General features: G+C 35.8%; 2 protein-coding genes across 2 annotated transcripts; both read left to right on the forward strand.

The window, feature by feature from the left end:
- Nucleotides 1-147: 147 nt before the first annotated feature.
- Nucleotides 148-6,187, forward strand: LOC114524144 (inner nuclear membrane protein Man1-like). Its single transcript, XM_028545268.1, has 14 exons — nucleotides 148-968; nucleotides 1,361-1,398; nucleotides 1,632-1,710; nucleotides 1,994-2,073; nucleotides 2,340-2,422; nucleotides 2,773-2,912; nucleotides 3,156-3,257; nucleotides 3,332-3,434; nucleotides 3,813-3,966; nucleotides 4,071-4,110; nucleotides 4,191-4,278; nucleotides 4,376-4,484; nucleotides 4,795-4,873; nucleotides 5,407-6,187. The coding sequence occupies exons 1-14, from the start codon at nucleotides 194-196 to the stop codon at nucleotides 5,574-5,576; spliced, it is 2,040 nt and encodes a 679-aa protein (XP_028401069.1). The 5' UTR covers nucleotides 148-193; the 3' UTR covers nucleotides 5,577-6,187.
- A 390-nt stretch (nucleotides 6,188-6,577) lies between these two features.
- LOC114524149 (protein adenylyltransferase SelO, mitochondrial-like) lies at nucleotides 6,578-14,517 on the forward strand. The gene is made up of 19 exons (XM_028545282.1): nucleotides 6,578-7,169; nucleotides 7,697-7,835; nucleotides 8,159-8,192; nucleotides 8,445-8,556; nucleotides 8,794-8,917; nucleotides 9,006-9,121; nucleotides 9,518-9,621; nucleotides 9,766-9,889; nucleotides 9,997-10,045; nucleotides 10,395-10,429; nucleotides 10,531-10,571; nucleotides 10,891-10,960; nucleotides 11,148-11,228; nucleotides 11,352-11,469; nucleotides 12,091-12,158; nucleotides 12,575-12,623; nucleotides 12,712-12,755; nucleotides 13,044-13,110; nucleotides 13,503-14,517. The coding sequence occupies exons 1-19, from the start codon at nucleotides 6,685-6,687 to the stop codon at nucleotides 13,680-13,682; spliced, it is 2,040 nt and encodes a 679-aa protein (XP_028401083.1). The 5' UTR covers nucleotides 6,578-6,684; the 3' UTR covers nucleotides 13,683-14,517.
- The last annotated feature ends 771 nt before the right edge of the window (nucleotides 14,518-15,288 follow it).

Consider the following 15,288-nt stretch of genomic DNA (forward strand, 5'->3'; position numbering starts at 1 on the left):
ATGTCACAAAAGAGTGAACCTTTCAAATTTCCATTTTTGAACTTGTTTGTTCACAAAAAAAAGGTACCATGCCGGGCATGGCCAAACAGAAAAAAACACACATGGAAATACGAAACAACAAAGGCACCTTCACTTTGCCAGGAGGGGTGCGACACGGAACGTCTCAAAAGCGTGCACCGCACCAAGTGACAACATGGCGGCCGTGAGCGAAGATATTTCTGATCGTGAATTGCGGGCAAAATTAAAAGAAAATGGTATCTCATGCGGGCCTTTAACTGCTACAACCAAAAATCTGTATATACGAAAATTAAATAAAAAGTTGTCTGAGCGTGAACATTCATCGGGCAGTACTAAATTGCCATCCAGAAACTACTCACCGAAACCATCTCCGCGACGTGCTTCGCCGAGGCGACGATCTGTTGACCCAACTCCGGCCCCGGGAAGAAAGCTAATAGGCTTTTCAAGTGATGAAGATGAGTCAGATAAGGCGCCTGTAGGGACGAGGCAAAGACGCTTGCCCGGCGAATTTAAGACAAGTCCAAGAAAATCGACTGCCTCGCGGCCCTCGCCTGTGCCAATACAAAATGAAGAACGACCTGTTCGAAGACGTCCTTATAACAGCACTTCAAGCCCAAAGGAAAGACCTACACATGACGAAGATATGACGGACAATGATGGAGCACCTGGAGTCAACTCGTACGCTTTACAGTCGAAGCGTGGAAAATTGCCTTCCTATGTTGGATTAAGGAATCTTTTCTTGAGAAAAAGCATGGAAGATAGTAGGCACCATGCTAATACACCTACACCACCAGCAAAAATTACATATGATTTGGAAGTTGAAGATGAGACCGACAGACAAAGAGTTCCACCGATTTGGGTTTTGGTTATTATACTCGTGGTTGTATTTATTTTGGTTTTTTATTGGCAGATTTTGTCTACACAGTTATGGCACGGGACAAATAATGACCGTAAGTTTTGTTATCAACTGTTAGTCAGTTCTAGATCTGATTGGAACGTTTTCCCATTGCTAATAAGGCTAATTAGAATATGCACATGTGAACATGTTGTTTTCAACTTAAAAATTATCTACAAAAGGTGCAGCTATATTTGGGTCAATCCAGAGTTATGATAATTGCCTATGAAACAATCAACCTCTGAGTGAACAATAGGAATGCAGGGTTCCATGGTTATAACATGGGTAAAACTATAGGCTCTATTTCTATACTATTCTAAAACTGTAAGATCAAAGTGCAATATACTTATGCATTATACATTAGGGAGTATGCAGGTCATACATGGTGCCATAAGCAAAATGAAAATGTAGAATTTGTAGAAATTATACAGTAACTGTATTTTGTAGAGCTGAAGATTTGTGGAACTGCTTCTGATGGGAATGAGGTGTGTAAATAAAGTATTCAGCTGCAGGTTGTAATTGAATAATTAAACTACATATTGCTGTTGTGAGTGCCTTATAAGAAATTATTTTTAATATTTGCACCTTGCATGTTGATATTAGGGATATAACTAAACCATGCAACCACAAACATTTATCATCCAGAATTTGACAGTGTCAACTGTAGGAAATATTCTACTAACTTTATTTCTAAAATGGTATTTATAAAATATTGTAGGATGGAAAATGCCTGACAGAAGAAAGAATCATAGAAAGACTTGTTAGAAAACTCCAATATGACCTTGGTACTATGGAAGGTGTGGTAATTCTTAAAAATATACTGAAGTTCGGCAATAATTTACATAATTCATATATTATATGCTATAAAGCATAACCTTTGTAACATAAGCATAACTTTCAAATTTTTATTCATCTAATAGCTATTGTGTGCCTACTAAAAGTGGAAGTGGATAGAAATATTTTGAAAAAAGTGCTATAAGATTTAAAGATGTGTAAAGTCTGTTCTGTGCATATTCATGGCAAATGCTGCATTCTAATTGGAGATGCGATGCTAGTTTTTTAAGTCAATTTTTTGTTTAGGTCTTGTTAAATGTGGTTATTCAACTAAGGGTGGTGGGATGACAAAAGAAGAGCTGAAAGAATGGGTACATGAACAAGAGGTTGGTGTGCATGTTCTCATTTAAAAGTAAAATAGTTCATGTTATCAAGGAAGCTTCACATTTTTGCACTTGGCTACATGTTGTTGAATCAACTTGTATTGTTATTTCTCATTCTTGAACCAACCATATTTCTCAAATCAATAAATCTATGCACATCATATTCCCTATGGTAATTTATTTAGTCTCTAGGTGATTGCATAGTTGCAAGAGAATGGACAAACAAGTCCTTTTTGTCATATTTATTGTAAAAGAGTGTTGAATTACAGGTTTTACAGGGAAAGGAGAATTTTAACTCCAACAGAATATTTAACAGCATTACTGAACAAATAATTCAAGTTGGTAACCCAATGTAAGTCCTTGTTACATAATACCTGTTTAATCAGGCAAAGTTTACCTTTTGTTAGTAACTCATTATGGCAAATGAAAGAGTTTCAATAAGCTTTAATTATATGATAGCAAGGCTCAGATTTGACTCTACCTCCACTACCTTTGCACGATCAGGAGCCAATTCCATAATTCTTCCAGATGAACCAGTCACAGGCACAACACGCTTTCATTCTAAGTGAAGAAATATATTACAAAATGTTTGCCATTTTTTAGTTTTTTATAATCCAACCCAGAACCTTAAGATTAACTTGCCTCCAGTTTCCAGTTGTTCTTCAAAAATGGTATTTCATTTTTCTAATCCGTTTTGTGCAGGTGTTTTTATATAAATGGAACAATGGTGACAAACGGAACTCATTTCCATTCTCTCGTACCAATGGCTTTAAAACCTCTGACGTGCAGAATAAAAGAAGCGTTCTCAAGGGTCTTCTATCAATTGCTTATCTTATGTGGAGGTAAGCAATGTATATCAAAAAGGGCGAAGGGATTATATATCCTCATCTTAATAATTAACGATTTCACACCGACAGCATTTTACAATAACTAGCAATGCCTGAGGACTAGTAGGACCGGTTGTACGAAGGCCGGATAGCGATATCCACCAGTTAGTTGATTTTTCTATCGCTGAAAAAATTGCCGTTTTTGGTATAGTTTAAATTTAACCTTCCTGTTCTTGAAATCATATTTTTCTCCCTCAGCTATTATCTGCTGTCTCTGTATCTACTTCGTCGTGAAGTATCGTTGGATGTTACGCGAACGCCGAACTCGACAGATGTTTGAGCTTGTTGATAAAATCTTAGGTACAGTGCGATTGCTTTAAAAATATCTCTCAAAAAACCAGATGTAGCTTACCTGACCTCTATTGTGTGTTCAGAGGTTTTGAAGAATCATCATAATGAGTGTCAACGAAATAAGGAATTGAGTCCATACTTGGCCATCCCTCATGTTCGAGATATGTTGATCAAGCCATCTGAAAGGTGTGTGAATTTATGAATTGACAAGATAACTGCTTTTAAATACTGTGTAGTTAATATACATCCTTGAAAGTAGATGGGAAGGTTAAAAAAGGTTGTTTTCCTGTGAGTTTTCCGGTAACCTATACCCAGCCACAAACTTGCATGAACAGGGCCACTTAGAGGAGGGAATCATCTTACCTCGGCCCCTAACACAAGAGGGGACCTAAAATTAGGCAAGGCTGCTTAGAAAATGTTGGATAGGTGTAAGCGACCGTTTAGAGACTGGCGCATATATTTAAAATCATGACATCATAGGGAATAGGGCCATAGGACAATTTCTCTCGGCACCCTGTGCATGAATATGTACGTACTCCTATTGAATATGACAATACTTTACAGAGAGTCCATGAGATCCGCCTGGGATGATGCAGTGAAGTTTCTTAGTGCACAGGAGTCACGTGTTCGCGTAGAAAGTCAACGTATCTCTGGAGAAGATTTTGAAGTTTGGCGTTTGTTACACCACACTACCCCTGGTAGTCCCTCGTCACCATCGGTAAATACCATGCCTTCAAGTTTTTTATTGCGTACACATGATATGACACGCTTTATTTTTTATCTTCCTTTGAATGTTATTTAAAAGAGTTCTCTTCTTTGAAGGGTTCGAATGCGAAACAAGGAAAAGTATGGACGGGAAGAGGTATTCAGCCGTCGCCAAGTTTGTTTTTTGTTTAGAGCTTTAACAAGCTCTAAATTATAATTTTTTATATTCCTTTCTAGCGTTTGAAAACTTCACAACGGCTGTAAATCCCCCTTTGATTAGTCCAACACCATGTTTAAAGATAAGAAATATGTTCGAACCAGTCATGTAAGTTATTAGCGTGTAAACTAATGTCTTATAATCTATATTTTCGTCGTGCTCATGCATATGTGATGTTGAATGAACTGTTATTGACCGTCACTAGGGAAACTCAGGATGAATGGCATGTATTTATTCAAGATGCTATACTGGAGAAATGTACTGAAAAAGAAGCAGCAATCGTGCATATATCAGTCGATAAAGCGTCCAATGAGGTACGTGACGAGAAAGAACTGCTCCAATTTGTCATACAATCTGCTTACCTCTTTAGTTGCAACACAGAGTGGGAAGGAAATTCCAAATAGAAGTGGAAATTTTGTAATAACGCAATCGGCTTAGTCAATAAGTAGGATCTCTTCAGTACTTAAAACCAGATGCCCTTGCCTATTCCTACATTTATGTTTTAAATATTCATACTATCAGTCATAAAATAGAAACTCTTATAACAAGGATCTTATAACGTGTTTTATAAATCATATTTCCCGACATATGACGCATTTAGCTGATATCTATTCTAATTTTTAGGGTTGTGTTTATGTAAAGTGTGCTGACCACCGTTCATCTGGAGCCGCCTTTCGTGCTATACATGGCTGTTGGTTTGATGGTAGGTACCGTGGGTCGACATGTTTGTGAGTTAAACCGAAATATTCATTCGAGCTTTATCCATTTTTGAGTTAACAGAGAATGCTCTTAAAATAGACGAAGTTTTTCTTCTGCAGAACAAATTAACAATGAACTGAGTAGATTTCCAGTACTAATTTTCAAATTTTTTGTCAGTTTTTCGAAATTTCAAAATTCGGTTCAAAATACCTCGAAATGGTTCAAAACTTAGTAGAATTACATTCCTTCATGAAAGCAATCCATTTGAACACATAAAATAATCCTTTCACAAATTTCAAAATTTCAGAATTTCTAAGTATAACATTCTTAATCAATATATACTAATATGCATTTCCTATTGGTCCATTTTTCACCCTTATACAAAACATGTGCTTTCCACAATTGATCGTCGTAGAAACGTCGAGAAACGTTTATTTTAGCAGTTCAGCAGTACACGAGAGATATGGATGTGCATAGAAAACCAATGATTTAGCCATTCAACTTCTGTTTAATTTATTACGAATACTTTTTTGCCAGGTCGTTTAGTCACTGTAAAATTCCTTACTTTAAAACGGTACCATCAACGGTTCCCAGAGTCCGTGAACGTGAAGGAACATCTAAAACCAAGTGGAATGTCTAGCAGCACAATACCGAAATTCGAATCAGCTGCGCCAGTTAACGAATCCGACTCTGATTCGGACTCCTAAATTTTGACTTGGTTCGATAATCATCATGCAGCAGCGATTGTAAAATGAACCCGTCAGAAAGAAAGTCATTTATGGTTTAAGCACTTTGACACGAAGTTGGTCACAATAGAGTGGCAAAGAAAGCGTTACGTTGAAATTTGAGATGATATTTGAGAATTTATTCCAGTATCCTTGGGAAAAGAATGACCTCCCTGTTGGCTTCTCACTACGGTCGAATGATGTTTATGTTAATGTTATATGCTTCTGATAATGCATGTCAACCGTAGTTTTAGCAAAGAAAATTGCATGAAAGGGCAGTAAACATAACTATAGCTTATATCACATAATCGGAACTGTTTAATTGAAATTGTTATGCTGCATAATCATAACATATGCAAGTGACTTTCTAAAAAGTCTTTATAAATGGATATATAACTTGTAACTTATCTAAATACACTTGTAACTACAAAAACTATTTGACTTAATTAAGTTGTGACATCTGCTGCTATATTCATATAAAATATAGCTCTAGTGTACATATTTAGATACAGATATTCAGTTATGAAAAAATTAGGTTTATTTTATGTACTTTATTTTCGGAAGTTAAACCACTGATAAATAACGTATGCTGTATGTTGTTATTGTCATCATCTAAATTATTTTAGTCAGACTGGTTAAGTTTTATCCATTCATACAATCTACACTGTACTTATAATAGACGGCGTGCTGCAGGATTTTTGGGCTGCAGTGCAAAGCCAAAGGTTTTCTAATCTCGTTCTCTCTCAATCTCGTTTCCAGAGTTTTTCTCATTCCCCCATGATAAACCTCTTACTTCCACAGTTGTAAAATCAGTTGTCCTTCTGAACGGTTAGCCTCCCCTTCCTTGTATAACCTCTACGAAGGAGGAAGATATTTTACATCTTTGCTGATGGTATTTGTCGTACGTTGATTACCACCTTCACTTCACTGGTTGACCTTCGCATCCTCACTCTTTACCACAGATCCTACTGCGCATGCCCATACAAATGTAAATCTTTTATAAAATTTCAAATATGGCGAAATAGTAAAGAGCCATGAAATAAATTCTGACCACTGCTTTATCGAGGTTCTGCACTGCAAAAAATGCCTCATGTTGACTTTGTTACGTGGGTCGGCAAGACATTTTAAACCACAGAAATTAACTAATATAATTCAAGATTTATCTTTTGGCAGAAACACGTCCGCAACTGTATCTTTTGTTCAATTTGTTGGAAGGTACCAAAGCGAATTCATTTCAGAAAAGAGAAACATGACGACATTGGAGACATTGAATTTTGATAACCTGGCCTTGCGGTCTTTACCGATCGATCCAGTGAAAGAAAATTTCGTTCGTCAAGTGCCCAACGCTTGTTTCTCTCTTGTGGAACCCACAGCAGTGAAAGACCCTGAGCTGGTAGTGCATTCAGAAAGTGCAATGAACCTGCTTGGTCTGAATCAAGAACAAGCTAAGAGAAAAGAATTTCCAGAATATTTTAGTGGTAATAAAAAACTTCCTGGTTCACAGACTGCTGCACATTGCTATTGTGGTCACCAGTTTGGAAGTTTTGCTGGACAGTTAGGAGATGGTGCGGCAATGTATGTATCATTTCATTAATGCAATTATACTTAAAGTGATAAAAACTGGAGATGTATTTCGCACATGAATGATTTCTTTGGAATCTAATTGGCAATGGTGTAGCGGTACTAGCTATAGGGACCGTGGGGATCCTAGGCCAGGCCACATCTCACCCCAATCTTCTAAAACTAAAAATAGGTAAATGCACATCATCAAATGCATATATACTTATTTAAACATGAATAATGTGATGATGTATGTACTGGGTGACAACTGAGTCAATCAGGTTAGGAAAACAAGGGTGTCATTGCTAAAAATGTAACTCAGGTCCTTAATGGCAAAACTCAAGGCTCATTTCCTCCACATATATTATTAATTTTCCTTGAATCTATTTCTCAATATTTTATGTGATGCGAATGTATACGAAGCTCTTTAGGTTATGTTACCTTCCTGGTTCAAACTTAATTATGCAAACTTAATTGCATAATTTGTGAATCCTGGCCAAATCATGCAATTTGCATTAGAACATGTTTTTATACCTATTTAGATACTTAGGTGAGGTTATAAATTCCAATAGTGAAAGATGGGAAATACAACTTAAAGGTGCTGGAAAAACACCATTTTCCAGGAGTGCTGATGGCAGAAAAGTTTTGAGATCTAGCATAAGAGAGTTTTTATGCAGTGAGGTAATGATATCTTAATTACTATGTAGACATGCAATCACTTGATAACATCTTAATTACTATGTAGACATGCAATCACTTGATAACATCTTAATTACTATGTAGACATGCAATCACTTGATAACATCTTAATTACTATGTAGACATGCAATCACTTGATAGATGGTAATTAAGATATATATTCATAAATCTAAGATGGAATAAAAGTTGTAACACTAATTATCCTGAAAAGGTGGAATATTTTGACACTTTGTGCATTCAAGTACCTGTTTCTCTTACAGTATATTTTTATATATTCATATTTCTCTGTATTTTATTCTTTATAGGCAATGCATCATCTTGGAATTCCAACAACACGTGGTAATTTTAAAATTATTATTAACTAGTGTGAGCACTGTGTTTTGTTTCTTGTCAGACATTGGTGAAAACTTGGAAAGAATGATAATTAAAAAGTCTAGTCTGCTGCATGCAGTACAGCTAGTGGTCCTATCTTTATGTCAGTGTGTTAGGATTCTTTCCAGAATTAATTATAATGCTTTTATAACTTGGTTTTATTACTTTTATACTTTATAGCTAGTACAAATAGATTTTAAGTGTCTCTCTTGTCTCTAGCTGGTTGCTGTATCACATCCGACACCAAAGTTGTCAGGGATATATTTTATGATGGTAATCCCATTTATGAAAAGTCAAGCATTGTCCTGAGAATAGCTCCAACCTTTATCAGGTAGTACAATTCTTTTGTGTTATATCAGTTCTATGTCACCTAATCTTGAAATGACTGATGAATATGACCTAAGTGCATCAGTTGCTGAGGTTTTCTTTTGATTCTTGTGAGTTGGACTAAATTATTTCCTCTCCTATCATAAATAAGATATATTTAAGATATATTTGTCAAATGTAAGGAAGGAAATCATTTTTGGCCAAAATAATAGAATAATAAAGCATGAATATGCATTTGTAGGTTTGGTTCATTTGAAATTGTCAAGAACCTTGATTTAATGACGGGCAGACGTGGACCCAGCGCTGGAAAAAAAGATATACTAATTCAATTGCTTGAATATGTCATCAAAACCTTTTATCCACAGGTGTGTGTCTTCATCAAATATATGCCGATCTTTTTTTCATCTTTTCTCAGGCTTGAAATGTGTCTTTGACTTTACAATTGAAATTTAGGTCCATGAAGAACACGGTGATAATTCTGAAGATCGTTATCTTGCCTTCTACAAGGAAGTTATTTCAAGAACAGCTCGACTAGTGGCAGACTGGCAATGTGTTGGATTTTGCCATGGGTTGGTACAACATTTTGGCGCTTTTTAAAACATTTTCTGGCAGATACTGATAGACTTATCCCATTTAGTTATTCTATTAACTTATTTTCTATTTCTACTTATCGGGATATCAGTATTCTAATGTACCATAAATTGACGTTATTGCGAACTATTACACATCACTGACCTGTCACGTTTTCAAAGAAGTTTCTATTTTAGATATTCTTACGTGTAGCACGTTCCATTGTAATTCTTCTCCCGGCAAAGTTACATTTTAAGCCCGCCGTAACTTTTGTCCAAACTGTGTCCCTATCCTATGTAACGCGAATTTTAACTCTGAGTCTGTATATTGAATATTGTGAAAAAAGGATAAAGCATCTTCTTTGTCCAATCATTGCTTTTTTATTTGAAATGCAGCGTTCTCAATACAGACAATATGAGCATACTTGGCCTAACCATTGATTATGGACCATTTGGTTTTATGGATCACTTTAATCCAGATTTTGTATGCAATGCCTCCGGTGGGTACTTTGTAGTTTTTTCTTGCGCCTGCCCGCCAGAAGATAAACGAAATTTGATTTAAATATTTGAGTTTTTTAATACTCGTCTTTAATAGTTATAGTAATTTTTAATACTCTTCTTCACTAATTCTCCTCTATTTCCAGATGACACGGCCAGGTACAGTTATAAGGCTCAGCCGGAAATTTGCAAATGGAATTTGATAAAACTAGCTGAAGCATTAGCTGATGTGTTACCTCTTGCAAAATCTCGAGCATTACTGGAAGAGATGTATGTAGCTGCTTTTTTCACGTTGTAAATCTAGAATTTCTGCTGGTCATGCCTGTTTTCTATCTTATTTAATCTCAATCCTTTGACGTCGCGTTTCTTTGCTTTAGATACGACCTGGAATATATGAACCATTATCTCAGTAAAATGCGTAAAAAGGTAGGGCTTATATGACAATCATCTGCAGTAGCAAATGTTTAAATGCTTGCACGAGTAGAGTCTCGTAATATATTGCTTTATTAGTCTATCGATTTGCTCTTATAATGTCCTATACACACCGTGATGAGTCTCGTTACCAATAATGACTTGATTATCCAAGATGAAGTTGGAGTTTGAATCTCGCTCGAGACCCTGCATCAAGTTTCATGTTTCACAAAAAAGTTACCGTATATATTAATTATATCTAATACCAGGTGAATCAATCAATCATGCCGATGGAGTGTAAATAATGCATTCTTGTATTCGCTTTTTATGTATTATTGAGTGCGTGTTTTACTATTCAATTTAGCTTGGAATAATACATAAAGCTCTACCAAGTGATAGGTGGGTCTGCTTTGGCTTTAGAGCATTGTACTAAAAAAAATGGAGAATACAGTTTATTCACTTATTGTGGCGTTTTCTTGAGTTTTTTTTTAATATTTTAGAACGTTAGTTGAAGAACTTTTGCGAACGATGGAAGAAACAGGTAAAAAACCTGTTAATTGTTAATCTGAATTCTGCAACAAACGTGGTTATTTACAAGGTTATACATACAAGGTAAATTTGATGGTCCAAATTGATTCCTCTCCATTAGTTAAGGAAACACGAAAATTAACGTAAGAGACTAGTTTCTAATTTGCAGTCAAATCTCCAACATCCTGACATTTGAAATTTTATTAGATACACTGCTCCCTCCCCCCCCCCCCCCCCGAATGCTTCCTTCTCCAAATCACTTGCGGCTACATCACGTGATGTATATGTTAATTATTTTGACATTGAGTATTTTTGGTTTTAATCCATTCCAGGAGCTGACTTTACTAATGTCTTCAGATGTTTATCGCGTATCAAAGTCCAAGATTCACCCGATTTTGAAAAGCAAGTAAAAAACTTTCTTCATTGCATGGTTCTACGCGCGTGTCACTCTTGGTTTGAATAAAGTCATGAAAGACGCGTGCCACAAACATACGACGGACAAATTTAAAATCTCTGAATTTTGCATGGCAGATAGAATATTGCACCGTTGAATTTATGTTGAATTTATTTTTTATATTGTTTGTTATAGAAATAATGGAGAAGTTTTAGAGTACATCCTTTCTCAGTGTCTAGATCCATCTGATCTTCCAAGAGAACAAGCGGTATCTGGGTAAGCTGTGTTATATTTTTGTTTAAATTTGATGTTTTGCATGTACAAACTGCAAAAATCCAGCAGGTAGCTACCATGCTGCCAGGTTTCTTTTTTTAAAATAGTGTCTGTCTTAATTCTTAGACAGCTTCAAATGTTACTGCTGATGATGAGCAGTAACCCCGCTCTGGCTGCGCAGTTGGAACAAAATCCCTGGGTCCGAACTGAAAAAGAGAAAATGGAGAGAGCAAAAAAACTTCGAGTATTTATTTTTACATATTCACTTAATTTCCTCAAGAAAGCACATTCCTGCTTTAAAATTATTCTGGGACTGACTGTCGCTCAATTTACCAAGCGCCTTAATTCAGCATAAAATAATTTGGCATCTATATGTTGAAATATCTTTATATTGCTTATTTTTCAAGGTTTATTTTAATGTTCTATAAGATTTATCCAGGTTTAAATCCCACTTTTTAGAAACTTGAGAGTGGAAGCACAAAATGGTGTTTAAAAATTGGGCCACGATGTTGATTTATCGAAAAGATTCTTGGTTTTGTTCAGCCAACAGCCGAGTGTAAAACTTTCATATAAACTCGGCAGCTAACAGAACATACGTTTTTCTATTCAAATCAGCAAAATAAACGAGGAAATATAAAAAGCAGTTGTATGCGTTTGTACCGCACTAGCCGCCACTACAATGATTATTATGATTTTAAATGAATATAACAAAGCAATTATTGAAACCAATTTTACACAGTTTTGCACAATACAAAGAATTATCAATCCTCCAGTTTGCCGTTATCAACCTCAGTCTTCGGCATCGCCATAAAGACAATGAATGTGGACGGTGCTCAAACTCTATTAATGATCGATGTTAATATAGGAAGTACCCCCGGACGAAAAACGTTTGAAAGACAGGGAATCATGGATTTCGTGGATTAAGAAGTATAGGTATAAAGTCTAAGTGATTTATATTGAGACTGCATGATTGTTTCCCTTCGATTCACTTGGCATTAAATACGGTATAACATTTCCCTGAATAGACTTCACTTCTCGTGTTTCGACCTACGTATTAATGGCCTATATCGCCTCTGATATTCCGACTAAAGCCGGTTTTCCACTAGCGATATTTTTCGCGCGAAGCGACTTTATTCCTTTGTATTTGAGCAATTTGTTCCAGATGGTTGCAGTTGAGAGCTCTGAAACAAAAGTAAAATGTCGATTCACTCGAAAAATATCGCTAGTGGAAAACCGACCTAAGATCCTTTGGTCGAAATGTCGAGAGTTGTTTCATGCTTTCTTTATAGCCAGTTACATAGTAAAAATTTAGCAAGATATTTATTATAATGATATTTTTGTTCCTATAGGAAGCGAATTGAAGCAGATTTTGAACAAGAAACGCAGGAAAAACATTTGGTAAGATAAAGCTATCAAATAGTCTGGTTATTTGATTTGGATTTTCGTTTGGATCACGGTTCTATTTTATATTTTAATAATTGTATAGATCCATAATGCCAGAGTCGACATCATGAATACGAACAATCCTCGGTGAGTTTGGCAGATTATAAGACATATTTTTGTAGCAAAAATTACAGTGTATAGATATTTCCACAATATCGCGTTTGGATATGTATATTTTTATATTTTAAACCTATTGCTTAGATCTAAAGCCAAAACTAAACCTAAACCTCAACCTCCCCCCTGAAGACATATAACATGCACGCGATTTATGCTAATTGCGAGAATCCCCAATTCCCTTCGTTCATACGATTATGTTTTTTTGTTATTTGGCATCATTCATGGCTGTGTTCATCAATTCAAAATTACTGCTACTAGATTCGTATTAAGAAACTACATCGCTGAAAATGCTATAAAAGCCGCTGAGAATGGTGACTACAGTCTCGTAAGTAAAATACATTAGTTCACTTGAACCTTGAATGTGTATCTGTTATATGAAGGTTTTCTCTCACGACCCTAAATACTGATGTTTTCAGGTGCTTGAGTGAAACGCCTGTCGATATTTGAATTTAATTTTTTTTTTCTCAAAGATAAAAATGACTGAAATAAACCGCACAGTCGCATATTTACGAGTGCGTGGGAAAAAAATAATTTATGGAGCATCGGGACAAATTAAACATTGTAAACTTATTAATAACGAGTGCTGGCTCCTTATATCTGGGCTGGTTCCATCACGGTGCCATCGTCGGTGCCATGCATACCAATGACTATTTTTTAATATTCACCCCCCAACATGATTCAATTTTGCCTTAGCAATTGCACTGTTATCATTCCCAGGTGCAATACGTTTTATCGGTGCTTGAATCGCCGTATTCAGATGATGTGGAACGGAAGGTTGAAATACCAAGCAGTTCAACTAAAGCTGAAGTGAGGAGTGGTGAGCATGGTTCAAATCATACTGAGTTCATATTTGACCATAAATCACCACGCTGGGCGCACCAACTACGCGTCACTTGATCTTCATAAACATCTTCTGTAACTTGTGGGGATTATTTTCTTACTATAATCGTGAGATATCTATCCTGATATCACATGGCCAGCCGGTAGCATAATATATTAACGTAATTATGGGAAAAAGGCTGCGGCGGTTGTGATAAAACCGCGGCACAAGGTAGTATATTATTATTATTTAAAGATATTATACGAATAATCAATTCGCAATTATCCGCGGCTTTTAGGCCTATAGCTTTCATGAGACTATTTTAGCTCCAGCTATAGGCAAATAATTTGAGCCGTGCCTTTTTTTTACTCCCATAAAAAACCCTGTTTTATACTGTTCGACAAGGGTTCCATCATGCAAGCAACAAGTAAGGCTTAAAATCCACATGAACAGAAGTATTACGTTCCTATACAATCACTTCAGGTCTCGTTCACTATATATATAGTCCAGACCTGTTATGAAGGCATTGGGGAAAGCAAGGAAAACCTTTGCTGGAAAACAGCGATTGTTATATGGACACGAACAATTCAGTATACAGAGACCATTTTGTCATAATAATGTGATTTAAGAAAAATGCAGTATATACTTTATAAGCTTCCAGCCATCAGAGAGGTTGAGGTACACATCGTTTCTGGAGAATTCGGTCTTTTCGGATGACGATCATGAATATGTATACCAGCATGCACACGTAGACACGGCTGTAACCTCTCTTATGGCACCTATAGTATGAATCTGTTTTTAATAAAAACGCAATATTTGTAATGGTAAACTGTCATACTATAGTTTATCTAAAATAGTAAATATGTTATAATTGACACGGATAAATAAATATAAGACAGGAATGATTTGGAACTCAGTATATATTTTGTTTTTTGCTATCCATATGTGTCGAACAGGACCGTTATTGACTATTGTTTTATTTATCAGTCGCACGATTAGAATGCATTTTACCTCACAATGGGAGCAAGATTTAAGTTTTAGATTAATCACTGAGGCAACGTCTTTCAGATAACAGCAGCAACCGCAGCTATGCTGCATATATTTGCATTTGAATAAAGTTAATAGGTAGAAGTTTTTTTTACTCACCCTGCATGTATATATAATAGTTAATGCTGTTCCATTAGGCGAAGAACTAACAGGTATTTTACGGTATAATGTTACACGAAACAACTTTCAAAATGACGAGTTTTTTAAATTGAAATTAATTCCACACATTATTGTTCAAATTTTTGCTTTTTGGGCGGTGCGAGTTGATGTTGAAAATTGTTACGTGTAACCTCGCGCTTACGAAGAGCTCGTTCTCCCATACTGTTATCATGCAGTTGTTTTCTGTTAGTGCTTTCTTAATAAAACAGCTGTTCTATATATTTATACACGAGCATATTTTCCCCAGCAAATTTTATTTAATATGAAAAATCCGAATTTAATCTTAAAACGTAACTTGAATGGTGATATATATATGCATAGAATTGTGCCAGTACAAAGTCTATGCCTGTACTGTAAGTCTATGCCTGTACTGTAGTTACGCCGTTAAGGTCATACAGGTTTTAAGAGCTTACACTAATATGTATAATAGCTTACAAGAGTATAACTGGATTTAATTGTTTTCGTCGAAGAAATTGC

Source organism: Dendronephthya gigantea, unplaced genomic scaffold (genome assembly GCF_004324835.1).
Source record: "Dendronephthya gigantea isolate DGI-Jeju-01 unplaced genomic scaffold, DenGig_1.0 000001F, whole genome shotgun sequence".
Classification (NCBI taxonomy): Eukaryota; Metazoa; Cnidaria; class Anthozoa; order Malacalcyonacea; family Nephtheidae; genus Dendronephthya; species Dendronephthya gigantea.